Source organism: Balaenoptera physalus, assembly GCF_965194825.1.
Source record: "Balaenoptera physalus genome assembly, chromosome: 2".
Lineage (NCBI taxonomy): Eukaryota > Metazoa > Chordata > Mammalia > Artiodactyla > Balaenopteridae > Balaenoptera > Balaenoptera physalus.
The window spans coordinates 146,525,487-146,542,088 of NC_138883.1; the positions used below are offsets into that span (position 1 = coordinate 146,525,487).

The window sequence follows — 16,602 nt, forward strand, 5'->3', positions numbered from 1 at the left end:
CTTAAGGCCAGAGATCTTATCTACATCTGCCCCAGGCCTTACTGAGTATACTGCCTGGAATAATGGAGGCTTCAATAAGTATCTGCTGAAGGCAAGAATAAAGGAATGGAAAAAGGAAGGGAAAGAGGGGAGAAGAAGGCAGAAACATGAACATTCTGTTCACTTTTACTTCTATTCCCCTTTGCGGTTTCCTGGACATCGCTGACTTATAATGAAACAAAAACACATTCTCTCATCAGTCTTCCTTGGTGACAGCCAGAGACAGGGTAGGGTTGAGGGGGCATGAAGATTAGAGGAAGAGTAGCTCTCCATTTGTATCTGGGGGTGATTCTATTAATTACAGGGACAAGATTTCAGAATAAAAATTCTTAAACTTCTGGGGAGGGAAGCGCTCTTCTTAAATGTGTGCAACAGAAAAAAATCAATTAACTGGATTGCTTTAGAAACAGCATAGACTAGTTAAGGAAGGAGGGAAAGGACTTAGTATTTTTGGAGTACTGACTATGTGCTAGGCATCATGCTGGGTACTTTCTAGACATTATTTCATTTCATTTCTTCTTCACTCTGACTCTAAGAGATGGGTCCATCTTCCACATCTTTCAGATGAGGAAACCGGGGCTCAACGATGTGAAGAAATATGCCCAACTCATTTAGCTTATAAATGCCAGAGGCAGGGTTTGAACCTAATCTTTCTGACGCTGAAGCCCACATGCATTCGTTTGATAAATACAGCTTTCACACTGAACCCTGACTATGTACCTGACACTGAGCAGTGTGTTGGGGATACAATGGATTGCAATGGCCCAACCCACTGAGAAAGAAAGATGAGTACTTAGGCAACTGGAATTGTTAAGAGTGCTTATAAGGGAAGCATGGGCAGTGTGGAGGGACAAAGGAGCATGACCTAACTTAATCTGCATCTTCCTGGAGAAAATTACATCCAAAGACGATCTGCAGGATGAGTTCCCCAGCGATGTGGTGGGAGAGTTAAAGGGGAAAGCCCTCCATTCAGTCTCTGCTACTGAAATTTTTCCTGAGCTGCATTAGTGACCTCTCTGATGAAATAATGAGTAATAACTACGACATGACCTCTCCCGGATAACAGAGCCGTGTGGGGTCTTAGCCTAAACCCTGGCCCTGACTGACCTGCCTGCAGACAGATGGTGAACAGGGCATGTTCGTGGCCTGCCCTCGAGATGCACCCACAAGTTTCTTTCTGGAAAAAGCCCCAGTGTTAACCAACATCCTTGTGTTGCCTTATTGCTCCCAAAGCCATGTATACGGCTGCAAACCATGAGCTAGGTTCTAGCCATGCTCTGTTTCTTGTGTTCTGTGGGCTTCCTGAGCAAGGCCTAGGCTGCTACAGTCCTGGCTGGATGCCTGGGCCACCTGCCAGCCCAGGGGTCCAAATAGAATATATTTTTAGGCTGCTACCATCTGGGCCAACTGGGTGGGCTTTCAAACCAAAAGTCAGAATCTTGAGGAGCTTGTAGATTTCTAGGTTGTAGAGGGAAGCGGATGACAACTTCCTTAAAACAAAAATTCATTGGCACTCAATGTTATAATTTCACTTTTGCTAACTAACATTTTCGGTAAGATTCATCTGATTTGGAAATTGCCCTAAGAGTCAAGGTTCACTTGAAGTCCAGCTCAGAGGTCCTAAGTGGTTGGGTTTAGCTCAGTGGCTCTCAGGCAGGGGTGATTTTGCCCCCTCACCCTGGAGGGACAATTGTCAATGTCTAGAGACATTTCCCATTGTCATAAACGGGGGACAGAGGCCCAGGGTGCTGCTAAACACCCTCCATGAACAAACAAAGAATCACCTGGGGCCAAGTGTCCACAGCACCGCAGCTCAGAAGCCCTGCTGGATAAAGCCAGCAAAGAGCACCAAAGGGGCAGCTTATCCTCTTATGAGCGCCTTCCAGCTGCACCTCACAACAAGGATCACGTGTTTCACACGATTTCTGGTTAAGATCTTGTCTTTTCATCACTAACTAGTAAGGGTGGGATGGTCTATAATTCCCTCAAATTACAGAATTTGAAGAATTCCCAGGGCTGAGTTTTGGGGGCGGGAGCTGGGGAGTAAGAGGGACAGGGTGCCTGCAAACATTTCGGGTTATTGAAATCCCCTCTCTCATAGTGCTTATCCTACCCTGCTTCCCTATCCCTAATTATTCATCCTATTTCTCCCTGAAAGAATCTTCAGACATTTCTGGAATGACATATTCTTTCAATCTTCCTCTCCAAGGTAAATCTGCTAGGCCAGCTGTGACTTGTGTTATGCGGGAATGAGATACTTTAGCTACCTCTTCCTAAACTGAAAGGCATATGGGGAACAAATGAGAAGCAATGGACACGCTCGTGTCTGCCAACTTATTACATCAGGAAGCACGGTGGTAAGACAATAATGTAAGTTAGTCCCAGCCCTGAAAAGGCATATATGCAGACCTCGAGCCAAGTCAGGGAATGAAAGCCTGGTCTGCCACAGCACCTCTGAACCACTTTCATCGAGCAACTTGTCTGCGTGGCTCCCTGCATTTCTCCTAGAAACACGGTAATATCAACAAGCAGACGCCTGAGGGTAGTTGAAACAGAGAACTAACCAATTCAGGGATTCGCATCGTATAAATCTTTGGCAGTTACCATTTGAATGCCTCCAACCTCTAAATCCACCCTTCTTTGCCCTGCTTCGTGAAATGGGAACTGGACCCTGTAAACATTTCTTTGCTAGCTGGTGCAGTGTTAGGCTTTGTCAATAGAGGGAGCTGGAGAGACAGGCCGGGCACAGAGGAAGTGGCTTGTCTTCTGGTTCGGGTGGCTTTTCTGCCCGGCGGGTGTCTACCAGCAGCGTGCAGGAGGCCCAGGGGCACTCATGCTTCAGCAAGCATCCTCAATCACCCAGAGGGCTGCAGGCCAGCTCCACCCTGCCGGCGCTCTCCCTGAAACCTCAGCCACCTGGCGGGTGGGTCCCCTGGCTCTGGTCCACCTGCGCCCTCTAGCCAGTGTCTCTGCCAGCTGCCAGGCTGCTTCTGCAGACCTGCTGCAGCCCACAGTCTCTGGCAAGTTTGTTTACCCCCAGTAGGTTGTGTGTCCTGTGGTGGATACACCTTCAACAAGGTAAGGCTTCATGGGGTGTGGTCTTCTCCAGGCTGCCTTGCTTGTAACCCTCAGGCCCAACCAACAGGCCCCGAGGTACAGCTGTCTCACCCACGCCCTCGCGGAGGCGCGGGGAAGACGCTCAGATCTGCACCTACCGGGCCAGGGTATGTTCACTGCAAATGCAAACACCACCAGCTGTTTTAATGGTTTCATATTTATTTAATAATTAACGTGGGCTTCCCTGGTGGTGCAGTGGTTGAGAATCTGCCTGCTAATGCAGGGGACACGGGTTCGAGCCCTGGTCTGGGAAGATCCCACATGCCGTGGAGCAACTAGGCCTGTGAGCCACAACTACTGAGCTTGCGTGTCTGGAGGCTGTGCTCCGCAACAAGAGAGGCTGCGATAGTGAGAGGCCCGCGCACCGCGATGAAGAGTGGTCCCCACTTGCCACAACTAGAGAAAGCCCTCGCACAGAAACGAAGACCCAACACAGCCAAAAATAAATAAATTAATTAATTAATTTAAAAAAAAGGAAATCAGGCTTTAAAAATAATAATAATAATTAATGAAACTGACCTTTTACCGAGATTGCTCGGTTCCCTCCCCACTCATCCACTCCCATCTGCTCTTCCCTGCATCCCTCCCCTCCGTGCTCTGGAGCAGCCATCGTCGTTAATAACACACCTCTCAGACCCTTTCCCTAATCACGCCCCCCTCTTCTCTGACCATAACCGAAGCTTGCCCCCTCTCCTCCCCCAGGACTCCATGCCCTTGAAGCCCTCTGGAGCAGGAGCTGCTTGTTTTACCCACACTCCACAGATCCCATGGTCTGCGCACTCTCCAGGCCACCTCCACACCATGGCTCTCCACCCTGCTGTGAACTCTGACCCCTCTGCCTGGGCCTCCCCCGCCTGCCCTGGGAGCTGTCCTCCAGGAGCCTTGCATCACAGATGACTGTGGCGTCCACCCTGCTGAAGGTCCTCCTCATCGCTCCACCTGAGCTGGCTTCCAAACACACGCCAACTGTGTCCTTTCCCACTCAAACTGCTTGTGTGAGGTTAACAAACGAGGTGTTGATGGTAAGGCCCCAAGAAACTTCTCAGTCCTTACTTTCTCTATTTTACAGTCTCTTCCATGCTCTCATTGAAAGGGTTCCAGCCCCTTTCTCATTAATATAAATTAGGACGCATCCAATTCCCGCGTAACTCTAAGATACCCTGAACGATGGATTAGAGAGAACGGCCAGGATAGGGTAGTGATGGGAGCACAGACTCAGATGGCACTACCTGGCTCCACAGGCATGATGCTACCACTGACCAGCCGTGAGGCCTTGGGTAAGTTATCTGACCTCACTGTCCCTCAGTTTACTTATCTGTGCAATGGGAATAATCATAGTTTCTCCCTCATAGGGCTACCATGAGCTTTAAGTGAACTCAAATGTGTAAAGTGCTGGGCACGTAGTAAGCATCTGGTAAGAGTTAGCTACTGTCATAATTATTATTGTTATCATCCGCGTGTGAGATAGCTGGACGGCAGCTGTAAAAATGGTTGCTGAGCCTCGACCCCCATTTGTGTGATCCTGTTCTTGGTCTTCAGGTTGTACAGTGGCCTCAGCCCCATGCTTTGTCCTTTCTGTGTTCCAACTCCATTTGCACTTCAGGGCCTAGCATTTGCTAAGTGGAGACCAGACAGATTCACAGAGCTAAAGGCCGTAGTCGTTGGGGCAGGGGGTGGCTTCCCCTCCTTTCTTCTTTTTTATTTTTTTTATTTTTTTATTTTTTATTTTTTTTTAAGTTTATTTACTTATTTATTTATTTTTGGCTGTGTTGGGTCTTCGTTTCTGTGCGAGGGCTTTCTCTAGTTGTGGCGAGCGGGGGCCACTCTTCATCGCGGTGCGCGGGCCTCTCACTGTCGCGGCCTCTCTTGTTGCGGAGCACAGGCTCCAGACACGCAGGCTCAGTAATTGTGGCTCACGGGCCCAGTTGCTCCGCGGCATGTGGGATCTTCCCAGACCAGGGCTCGAACCCATGTCCCCTGCATTAGCAGGCAGATTCTCAACCACTGCGCCACCACGGAAGCCCTCCCCTCCTTTCTTGCTAGAGCCACACTGAGGTGCTTCTAGGCCTTACGGGGTGAGTGCCAGGTCTCCTCTGAGCCTCTCCTGACCCTCCTGCCTTCAGTAGACCTTGGCCGCTGCACCTCCAGCACTGGCCTGCCGTCTCCCTGTTCCCATCAGTCTCCCCTGCCTCCGTGTCTGCACTGCTGGTCGGAACCGAGTCTCCTTCCCTCTGTTTCCAGGGCTCAGCCCAGGGCCTGGCACTCAGGAGGGCCTGGCACTCAGGAGGGCCTGGCACTCAGGAGGCCTGGCATTCAGGAGGGCCTGGCACTCAGGAGGGCCTGGTGAGTAGGTCAGTGCCAGGTGGGCCCTGTGCTTCCAGGAAGGACTAGGTGCCTGCATGCCACGTGTGCCAAGGCCAGCCTTCAGGAGGAGACTGGGGGTGAGGGAGGGTGGGAGGTCTCTCCGTATCCAGGTGAGGGAGCCGGATGCAGAAACTGCAGGGAGGCGGGAGAGCTCCTGGGAGCCAGACTTCCAACCTCAGGGTGGGTCTACGTTGAGGGCCTGGCTGACTTGAAAGCAATTGCCTCAGGGCTTCTCCTTCCTGAAATAGGGCGCTGTGCTTCTAAACTCACCAAATAATCTGGCAAGAATATTTAAAGCTGAATGTGAGAACCTGCTACAAGGAAATGGGATTCACGCTGAGGGGACGGCTGAGTCCAAGGGGGAGCGACAGATAAGGAGTCGGGAAATGCTGGGCCCCGAGACTCGAGACCTCGGGATGAGGGGGCCAGAAGTGCTGCTATTAGTGGTGGGGACGGAGAGGGCGTGAGAATAGCTGCCAACTCCAGGTACGGGCTAGGAACAAGGCACAGCTCCTTCCTAAGGCTGACACGGCTTAAGGGGAAGCTTGCAACTCAAATGGAAATTCAGATGCTTGGGCTCTGCTTCATGTTCCCGCCCCCGAGCACACTACTGGCTGTCTCTCTCCGGGGACACGGGAAGATGGGCACCAGCTCAGGCTTCCTGCCAGCCCCACGGTCCCTTCTGAGCCCCCGCCATGTGACATGGAACCCTGAGCCTGGCAGACATGCTGAGGGGGTCCATTAAATACCTGCAGGGTGAGCAGTGGTAAGGAATCCTGGGAAGTGCACCACAGGGAGTGGTTACTTAACCCTTTATGGCCTGAGGTTGTGCAAACAAAGCTAGGCAAGGTGTTCTTACGTGGGATAGGATCCCTCTTTTAATATTAAAAAGTGAACTTTACAATGTTTATTATTTACACCATTTATTTACACAATTGGTCATCCCTATAACCTATACTTCTCTAGTTGTTTGAAATAGGACTATAGGGTTTCTGACTTGGGCTTGGGCGACTTAAAAGTTCTTGCCAAGGGCCATAAAGGGTTAAAATAGCATTCAGATGACATCAGCGCAAGGGAGTAGAGTCCCAGAGCCTTGAAAATGATAAAGCCAATCCACAAAGCCGAGGTCTGGGCAGCCAGTCTCTTAGGGACACGACTGGCCTCCAGATAGCCAGAGAGAAGAGGCGCTTGGAAATCTCCAGACCTGGTACCAGGATTCTGGGAGCTTGGGGCTCAGAGCCCCAAACTCAGAATGTTCAGAAAGCATCTTTGCTGACGCTCCCAGGCATTCCTTCCCTCCTTCCCCACCTACCGAACCCTGGAGTCCTGTTGGCAAGACTGGAGTAGGCGTTCCCGCTGGGCGAGGAGGTGGCTGGGCTGGAGAGAGGACTGTAGGAGGAGGGGTCGGCTGGGTAGGTGTGGCTCGTTCCAATCCCAAAGGGAGAAGACTGAGTCTTGCTGGACTGAGAGGGGATTGGCTACAATCAGGACGAAGTACAGAGATGGAGAGCATCAGCTGCAGGTCTCCCCGCCCCACAGCCTGGGCTGGTCACTGCCACCCGCAGTGACAGTCCCGCCCTGGGCTAAGAGCGGCTCCGAAGGCCCTCCTGGGCCTGCTGGGCACAAGGCCTGGGATCGGCCCACTGTGTGCCGACCCAAGAACCACAGCACTCGGGCCCCGGATCTCTGGGGCAGGTCTGGTTGAAATTCACCCCCAGGGCTACAATGATCTAGGTCCTCTGCCTTCTACTTATGGGACCTTGGCAAGGACCCCTCAGCCCAGAGGACGGGCGTCCTCACATGGCTACAGGGAGCCGCGTGTGTCCCAGCGTTGATGTTCTCACGCACTCCTGGGCCAGGGAAATGCAGGTCCAGAGTGGGGGGGGCTCGCTCCTGATGGAGGGCCTCTGTGCGCCCGCCCCCCCCCCACCCCAGGTTCCCCAGGACTTCCCCGAGACTGCCGGGAGAAAAGGCTGCTGAAACCAGACTCGGTACCATTGCTGGGGACCCAGTTCCTCAAAGTACCCTTAGGGTGGCCAGTGCTCCTGGGAGCCCGGCTGTGTCTGGGGTGGTCAGCTGCAGCTCAGAGCGCTGCCCCTTCTCAGAGCTGGGATGCAAAGTAAGCACAGCCCAGGTGCTCTGCACCCTCCGGGCACCTGGGGGCAATGCCCTCACCGACACCCATACCTGTCCGGGAAAGGGCGGCCGACTCCCCGTCCATGCCACCTGACTCTGGTTTAGCTGCCGGGAGATTTGGGACATGTTCTGGCTCGTCGAGGAGGAGGACTGGATATCATTCACGCCAGGCACATGCACCACCGAAGAACTGCAAGGGAAGAAAATGCATTTGTCCTGGGGAGACGCCCCAGCTCCACGCGCTCTGTCCCAGGCCACCTCTCCCGGAGTGCACCGCTCTCTCCCACCAGGGCAGTGCATCACTGGATCGAAGGCCCTCAGGGGGAGCCCCCGGTCTTCCTTCTCTCCCCCAGGGCTCCCTCGACCCACCACTGCTGCCTCTTTTTCCCCACAGGGTCTGACCCTCACTCTCCTCTACGCAGCCCCAATCCCACCCCTCTGTGTCTCTTGCTTTCAACGGATGATTCCCAGCAAGAGAGCAGCTTCTTGGAATAAAAATCAGTCTTGGTGTTAACTTGCTCTCTGTGCTCTGGTTAATTTGTTCCTTTGGGGCACCTATAAAGCTTAAGGATTCAGGAAATAGGCCACAGGCTTTCAGAGAAAAGAGCGTGTCAGTGGAAGCCTGCTGGATGGGGCCTGGACCTGCCCGCCCCCATCCCAGCGCAAACTGCTGTTTGCCTCTTTTGACCCTTCAGTGAATCTTCAGTTGAATCCAATGAGTCCTTAGCAGACACCCGCTGTGTGTGTCACCCGTGCTCTCTGCCTGTCCTCCCGCAGGCTCAGTCCCTGACCGCTGTCTCTGCCCCTAGGCCTGCGCTGGCTGCACTGCTAGACACGGCTTCTGTGAGGTTTTCCCAGTTCCGCCAATTATACAACAAGCTCATTAAAGATAAGGAGACGGGGGAAGACTTGGGTTTCGTTTCAGGCTCTTCCTCCTGCCTCCCCAGGGCCAGCTCCGCACAGGCAGAGTGCTGGGCGCCCATGAGCGAATCACATGGGGAGAAGGGGGCTAATCACGGAAGGCCTGGGTGGAGGTGGGTTTTCAGCCAGGTTTTAAAGAAAGGAAGGTTACAGACCAGTAAAGAAGACCGGGTACCGTTTCACTAATCGTATTACAATATGTTTCCCATGCTATCCGGTCCCTCTTAAAACAGGGAGAACTCAAAGATGGTAAGACGTTCCCACACTAACCGTGATCAAGGGGAACTTCATGCCCGTCCTCCTGAAAGCACTTCCTCACTCAACACAGGACTCCTTTCCCATTCTCTCTCCTGATGAATGTGTGAGCTCAGAGGGCCTTTTCTCATCACAGTTCTCTGGGGCAGGGTGGCCCTCGGTGCCCTCACAGCACTGATTGGAGAGCTGGCAGTAGCCTTGTGGGGCCTAGGAAAGGTGCCCTGGCTAACGTACGCACAGGGCCCACGGGACCACAGCAGGACTTGGGCTGGGGACATACTTAGGGATGTGCTGCCACAGCTGTGCCGTTCTGCTGGGGGCTCAGGGTCATTCATCCCATAGCCCTTCCCACTCAAACCAGCTCAGGCCCTGCAGATTTACAGGAAACTGCCCATCCCACAGGCGTAAAGCCTCACGCGTTCTTTAATTAATTAATCCACTCATTCTATAGACCAGGATCTAGTGAGTGCCTCCCCAGTGCCAGGCTCCACACGGGGGCTGGTGTCCCCCCTGGACTCCTTCCTTACACAGCCGTCCAGACACCAGCCTGCCTTCCCTTCTCGGTAACAGCCCTCCACCCTGCCCCGCTCTTCTGTTTCCGTGACGACAGTCCACACAGGCACAGCACCTCCAGCTGGACCGTCTCACTCCTCCACTGCGCCCCCCCGCACCCCTGCCACCCTGAACTTTCTCCAGGACTCTGCTTCCTCAAGTCCCTCTTCTCCCACAAGTCATCAGTGATGGAGTCCAAACTCCCGGGCGTGGTATTCAAGGCCTCCGAGGTCTCATTCCGTTTCTCCCAGACTCGAGGCCTCCCCATCTCTCCTGCTTCCCGGGCTCCGCTCACCACATCCCCGATGGCTGGGTGCCCGCCCTGGCAGCAGGTGGCCACCTGACTTTTGCTTCTGGGCCGCCCTCCCGCCCCCTGCCACGCTGCCTCGGGCTGTCCCTCCTCACCTCTGGCCTCTGCTCCGTCCCTGCTGCCCTCTGTCCAGACGGCAGGGGAGTAGGGGGGGAGCAGCAAGTGTTATGAGGACTCGATGAACACGGGCCTGGGCTGGCACACAGCCTGGCACGGAACTACAACTGGTCACCGTGTGCTGAGTGCATGAGTAACACAGCAGCAGGGCAGAAGTCTGGAGCCTCGGCCAGCGCTCAGCAGAGCGGGGTGACCGGCAGTGATGACGGCTCAGGAGCAGCTCACCGGGGATTGTCGTCTTGTCCTCCTGTCCCCAGACCAGAGAGTCGCTGCCTGTGGCCAGGGTTCCCCAGAGACTCAGAACAGGCTGCAATCCAGCGAGGCCCAGCTGCAGGGCTGGTCAGAGCCACCCTGAGATTTCAGAGGCTGCTGTTCCAGGGCACAGCTGCTGAGCTACCTGCTGCTTCCCCAGGAGGTCTGTCCATGGACCAGTGTGGAAGCATGAGCCTCATCCCCTTCGAGAGGGCAGTCCCGGCCCGGACCTCTCCCTGGGGTGGCTGGTCCCACCTGCCCAGTCTTGGCCCCTGCCTGCATCTCATCTGGAAACTCAGCTCTGGCCAAGTCAGCCAGAGGTTGGGCTGTATGAGGGGCCCCGTCCTCCTGGGCATGCATCTGAGATGCTTCTCCTAGTGAGTCTGGGGGCATCTGATGCTCACTTGAGTACCCACACCCCCTCCCTGAACGCTGCGGGTCTCTCCTCTAGCCATTCTCCCCAGCCCGTGCTCCTGTTTCCCCGGCAGGCAGTGGAGCCAGGCCTTGCCTCTGGTGGTGTTGTCACAGCTTCCTTTGTGACCTACAAGAGGCCCCTGATGCTAAGAACCAAGCTGTGGGAAGGCCAGACATCCTGCTTGTACCTCCCATGAGTGGCCCTTTAGGCTGAGACCCCAGGCACGATGGGCCAAGTTGTCCTCTCCCCCTTGGAGTTGGCCATGGCCTCAGAACCAGGGAACAGGGCACTTTCTGCTGCCTTGTCAGGTGTCCCCAGCTCTGCCCCATCTGGGTCCTGGCTAGAGGCCACCTCACTCCCTTCTCCCCGGCAGGCACCGCTACACGACGCAGTGGCTGGCACCTTTCGCATCCGAGATAAAGTAACTGACACCGTGCATTTACGGTGACTCACCTAGGGCTCACAGGGCAGAACCTGAGACACCGGACTCCTCAGCCTGGCCCGGGCATGTGGATGTGTAAGCACGAAGTGAGGTCTGTAGTGTTTGTTGCACACAGAGCCAAGCTCTGAGGCCCAGGGCTTCACTGGGTAGGGGGGCCTCTTCCTGCCCTCTTGCCCCGCTGCCCGCCCCCGCCAGGTACCTGAAGGCCTTTCCCGAGTGTCCCGGGGGAAATGGGCTTCCTTGGGAGTAGATCTGCTGAGTTCCTGCTGCAGAAGCTGAGCTCATCATCTTCTTCTCCGCTGGGAAAAGCAGAGCAAGGGTCACATTTGAGGAGTTCCTGCCCTACAGACCCCAGGGCAGGTAGCCCTGAGCACAGATGCAGGGGTGGCGTGCACAAGCGGGAGGGCACAGGCCCCGGGCATCCCATCCCACCCGCATGCAGCCTGCCCCGCCCTGATCGCCGCAGCTGCTCTTGAGGGCCCCCGGCTGTTCCCTGAAGCCTCAGCTGGGCCACATGCTATAAGGCAGGCTCTTTTCCAGAGAGTCGGGAAGATGAAAAGAACTAAAGAGGGTTCTTTCTCAGACAGTATTTTACGGAGTTCTTCTCACCTGGGGTGTGTGTGATGCCTCTCATTTTTTTTTTTTTTTCAGGATTTTTTTGATGTGGACCATTTAAAAAAAAAAGTCTTTATTGAATTTGTTACAATATTGCTTCTGTGTTATGTTTTGGTTTCTTGGCCGCAAGGCATGTGGGATTTTTTATTATTATTATTATTATATGTTTGTGCTTTTTTGGGGGGGCGGCACTGGGTCTTCGTTGCTGCGCACGGGCTTTCTCTAGTTGCGGCGAGCGGGGGCTACTCTTCGTTGCGGTGCGCAGGCTTCTCATTGGGGTGGCTTCTCTTGTTGCGGAGCACGGGCTCTAGGCGCGCAGGCTCAGTTGTTCTGCGGCATGTGGGATCTTCCCGGACCAGGGATCGAACCCATGTCCCCTGAACTGGCAGGCGGATTCTTAACCACTGGACCACAAGGGAAGTCTGCCATGTGGGATCTTAGCTCCCCGACCAGGGATCGAACCTGTACCCCCTGCACTGGAAGGTGAAGACCTAACCACTGGACCGCTAAGGAATTCCCGATACCTCTCATCTTATGCGTGAGAAGGTGCAGAGCCATGGTTAGGAGGACAGGCTCTAACGTCCAGCTCTGCCCTGTTTGTCTGGGGTGTGGCCTTGGACATGTTATTTAACCTCCTCCTGTCTCCGTTTCCCCGAGTGAAAGATGGTGATAATAATAGTAGCTTCCTCATAGGGCTGTGGTGGGAATTCAATGAGTTAGCATAAGTTAAGTGCTTAGAACAGGGGCCAGTATCAGAGCCAACAGCATTTAAATGTTCGCTATCACTTGCTAGTGTGGAAACTGAGGCTCAGTTTGTCCAAGCTCACGAGCCAGCGAAGGAGGACTCAGGGCTTGAATCCAAGTCCAGCACTCCTCCCACTGGCCCAGAACCCTGCCTGACCCCGCTGCCCTAACCCAGCAGGTGCTCCAGCTACCCTGGAGCAGCCCCGACCTATGTTCTTTACCCTTCCACGAGGGTTTCTTTGAGAGGCCAAGCTCCTCATACAAATGAAAACACTCAGGCTCAGCCAAGATGCGTAATAGTGGATGCTTTTCTGCCACCACGGAGTGCTAAGTAGAAAACTCAGCTCAGCAGTCCCTCCCACAGAGAGAGGCTGAAGAAATGGGCTCAAATCCCAGCTGGGCTGTTAGATCTTAACACGAGGAAGAGGGTGGTAGTTTGAGAAACAGCAGTGGGAACGGGAGCCTTCTCGCTCCCTCTGGTAATTGAGGGGTCCAGGGCTCTCCGAAGCACCCTCCCAATTTCCCTAGAATCCCAAAATCCCTACGCATCTTATTCCTATAGACCCTAACATCCCTGCTTGCAACAAGATCTTGGAATAAAGGATATAAAGGTGAGTTACATGGCAATTATTTTGTGCCTGGACAGACCCCACGTCTGCACCTGTCTCTGGCTTGTTGGTGGGGGGACGGGTGGAGCGGGTGGACCCTCCATTGAGTGGGCGTGAGAAGTGATGGACGCTCAGGCTTACGCGCTTGGGGCCCAGAGAGCTGGCTTCAGGGGCCATGTGACAAATCGCCCACACGTGTCAACAAACCTCTGTGACGTTTTGAGAAACCGGAGGCACTGAGCAGTTTTCCTGGTCCATTTTCTTTTGCTGCAGTGACGGGGTGTTCACTGGGAAATCCTTACAGGATGGAAAGAGATCAGACTCTTGGGTGTGTATTTCTAACCCAATCATAAGTCCTTGGATCTTGGAGAGAAAGAGATGAGGCTAAAAGTTGCATGAGTTAGGAAGACTTCTGGACTTCTCTTGACTATAAACAAGCCACTTTTTCTCATGTATTTAAGGTTTTTTGGTGGTTGGTTAAATAAGAAACATTTTTTTTCTAAATGCTCCAGGACATCTGTGGGGTACAAAATTACATCTATCTATCTATCTATAACTTAATATATACATACATAAAATTATTCAGTCTTCTATATCTTTATTATTTTGATCTACATGATTTGCTAGAGATGAGGAAAGGCATATTGAAATCTTCTGCTATAATCTGGCTTTGTCAGGATCTTTTGTGTTTCAAACTATTTTTGGATTTCACATTTCATTGTTCATGACATTTATAACTTCATTTTAGGTTCCGTCTTTTACCTGTATACAATAAGCTTCTTTCTCTGCTTTCCTCCTTGGTTTTGGAAGGCATCACCACCACCCGCTCTTTCCGGTTACACAGTTTCATTTCATCTTGTTTTGGTTATATCATATTTTGGCACCATACTATTCAAGAATTATCAATCAGAAGCCCTTGGGCATCAACTTATTTCATTACTCGTGCTATTCATATTTTCTTGCTATCTCTATTTTTCTCCTGAGTGTTTTGCAAGTTGCTAAAAATTTCCTTGTCTTTTCTTGGAAGTGGTTTGGAGGCGAGACCTCTTTCCTTCCATCTTTCTTTTTTTTTTTTTCCATCCATTAGTGGTTATGTTTAAAAATACTTGAAGTTATATGTCAGAGATAAAATAGTATAGACTGATGAGAAATTTCTGTTTCTAGTCCCCTGATCCAAAGTATGTATCTTTGCTGAATTGACTCTGGTTTTTATTTATTTTTAAATATCTTTTTTATCTTCTAACAATGTTATATTAATTCCAGGTGTCTGTCACTAGTTTCACTTTTTCATTGTTACTTCTTTTCCAACCTATCACTTTCATTCTTGTGTTCCATATTTTGATTCATTTCACAAAAAGCACAATCTTCTGCAAGTAATTTTTTCCCAGGAAGTATAAGTAGATGGTGCATGTCCGAGAAGGTCTTTCTGTTGCTTTTTCATATAGGAAAGCAGCTTGGTTGGTGGAAATACTTTTGGATTACATATTTTCCTTCCCTTCTTTTTCCTTTTCTGTTAATTTTTTTTTCTATTTTGTCATCTTTATGGGAAAAGGTCTATGTTTGTGTAATATTAAAATTTCAAATGGGTTTCCCAGAAATGCTGTGGGTATCTGACCAAATATTTCAGGCTTATCTGAGAGGAAGAGGAACTTTTGCTATTGTTTCCTCTTGCTGGATGAAATGACGTTTCTCTATAAAAGTCGCGGAAATACCGCTGCGGGCGGGTGGCACATCTGGATGGCCGCTGGGAACCACCAGAGGGGAGCCTCCTGTCATGCTAACAGGTCTGTTCTCTGCTGGCAGCTGGGCACCTGCTGCTTTCGGTTCAGGCAGCTCCAGCGCGCTCCCTACTTTCCTAGCATCTGGTTCACAGCCACGTGGGCACGAGGGCTGAGGTCTTCCACTACAGGTGCTGGCAGCAGGAGGCCTGAGATCTGCTCTCTCCCAGCTGCCCGGGGCCTCTCTGTCCTCCCTGTGGCCCGTGCTGACCCCAGTTCCTCAGTCCTAGGAGGACGCTAATGGGGGGGGGGGTCCCTTCCCATGACCGCGTTTCCCACGCTTCCATGGCGTGAGTCGGCCGGTTTCTCCCTTCAGCTGATCCTGATTACACTGTATCTCGCAGATCACATGAAAATGGAATCTTTTCCCTGAATTTTGGAACGGACAAAGACATTTCCAAGTTTTATACGTTGCTGATCTTGGCGGCAGTCTGAGTGGGCGAGGGAGGCAGCTGCCCACGTGGGTTCCACGTGACACCTGAACTTTGAACGGCACCATTTTCTTTTTTTAAAAAATTTCTTATACCGTTTTATTTTTTAATTATTTATTTATTTTTGGCCGCCCCTCGCAGCATGTGGGATCTTAGCTCTCCGACCAGGGATTGAACCCGAGTCCCCTGCAGTGGAGGCACAGAGTCTTGACCACTGGACCGCCAGGGAAGTCCCAAGAATGGCCCCATTTTCTCTAACTGCAGTGCTAACACAGGTGGGCACCCCAGTGACCGCCGTGAAGGGTGAACCCTGAAACACCCACACAATGGAACACTACGCAGGTGGTAAATACGATTTAGACCATGTCATCATCTAGAAGATGTTCATAATAAATTGTCATGTGAAAAAGCAAGCTACCAAACAGCAGGAGCTCGACTTTGTATATGAAAAGATTTCATATGCGTAGAAAAAGACAAAAAGGACGACCTTTAAAAAGTTAAGAAAGATTAAATCTGGGTGGTAGGATACTGGATAACTTTTATTTTCCTTTCTACTGCATATTTTTATTTTAAAATGCGGTCCTCTCTGCATTAGAGATTAAGTTGAGATTCCTTTTTTTCAATAAATTTATTTATTTTTGGCTGTGCTGGGTCTTCGTTGCTGCGCGCGGGCTTTCTCTAGTTGCGGCGGGCAGGGGCTACTCCTGTTGCGGTGCCTGGGCTTCTCATTGCGGTGGCTTCTCTTGTTGCAGAGCATGGGCTCTAGGTGCGCGGGCTTCAGTAGTTGTGGCACGTGGGCTCAGTAGTTGTGGCTCACGGGCTCTAGAGCGCAGGTTCAGTAATTGTGGCACACGGGCTTAGTTGCTCCACAGCATGTGGGATCTTCCCGGACCAGGGCTCGAACCTGTGCCCCCTGCATTGGCAGGCGGATTCTTAACCACTGCACCACCAGGGAAGTCCCAAGAGACTTTTTTTTTTTCAATAGGGACATGTCTTTGTCTTGATAAAACTAAATTCTACCATGATTAATAGAGCTCATTTATTCCAATTCCTCAAATTTTGAAGATGAGATGTCAGAGGCCCCAGGTTGGTTGCCCCAGGTAACGGGTAAATGAGAGGCGAGGCCAGGAGTAGAGAGGATCCACTGGGACCCCTGTATTTGGTGCTACTTTTCTACCCTGTAGAAGTCGCTGTAAATTCACCCTCAAGGGTGGCTGCCTCCAGATGGCTGGATAGCGACTGTAAACCCCGCAATCTCACCGCCTCAGCATCCTCTGGAAACTTACATGCACTGATTCCTGCAAACATCTCGGCAAACCGCGGATCTCTTTCCTGGGAAAAGATTGAGTCTGCCTTTTCCACAGACTTCCCGGCCTCGTGAACCCCAGCTGGTAGGTTGGAGACAGGAACCTGTTTGCACGTGAAAACACAAGAGCATCCTGCGTGTAAGGTGCAGAACAAACGCTCCCAGCGGTCACCTGTTTGCCTCCACCAGATCCCCCTCCC

The 16,602-nt window shown here is 52.0% G+C and overlaps 1 protein-coding gene across 10 annotated transcripts in view; it reads right to left on the bottom strand.

Moving 5' to 3' along the window:
* The window catches only part of ARNT2 (aryl hydrocarbon receptor nuclear translocator 2), a 203,214-nt gene that overhangs the window by 10,613 nt on the left and 175,999 nt on the right, over positions 1 to 16,602 (bottom strand). For 7 of the 10 annotated variants that reach the window (XM_082448676.1, XM_082448678.1, XM_082448682.1 and 4 more), the window contains 4 exons: positions 16,383 to 16,506; positions 11,120 to 11,219; positions 7,708 to 7,846; positions 6,833 to 6,998 (listed from right to left, as the gene is read on the bottom strand). In XM_082448676.1, coding sequence (XP_082304802.1) covers positions 6,833 to 6,998; positions 7,708 to 7,846; positions 11,120 to 11,219; positions 16,383 to 16,506 — 529 coding nt within the window. The remainder of the gene's footprint in view (positions 1 to 6,832; positions 6,999 to 7,707; positions 7,847 to 11,119; positions 11,220 to 16,382; positions 16,507 to 16,602) is intronic. The other 3 variants (XM_082448683.1, XM_082448677.1, XM_082448680.1) reach the window with 1 other exon arrangement.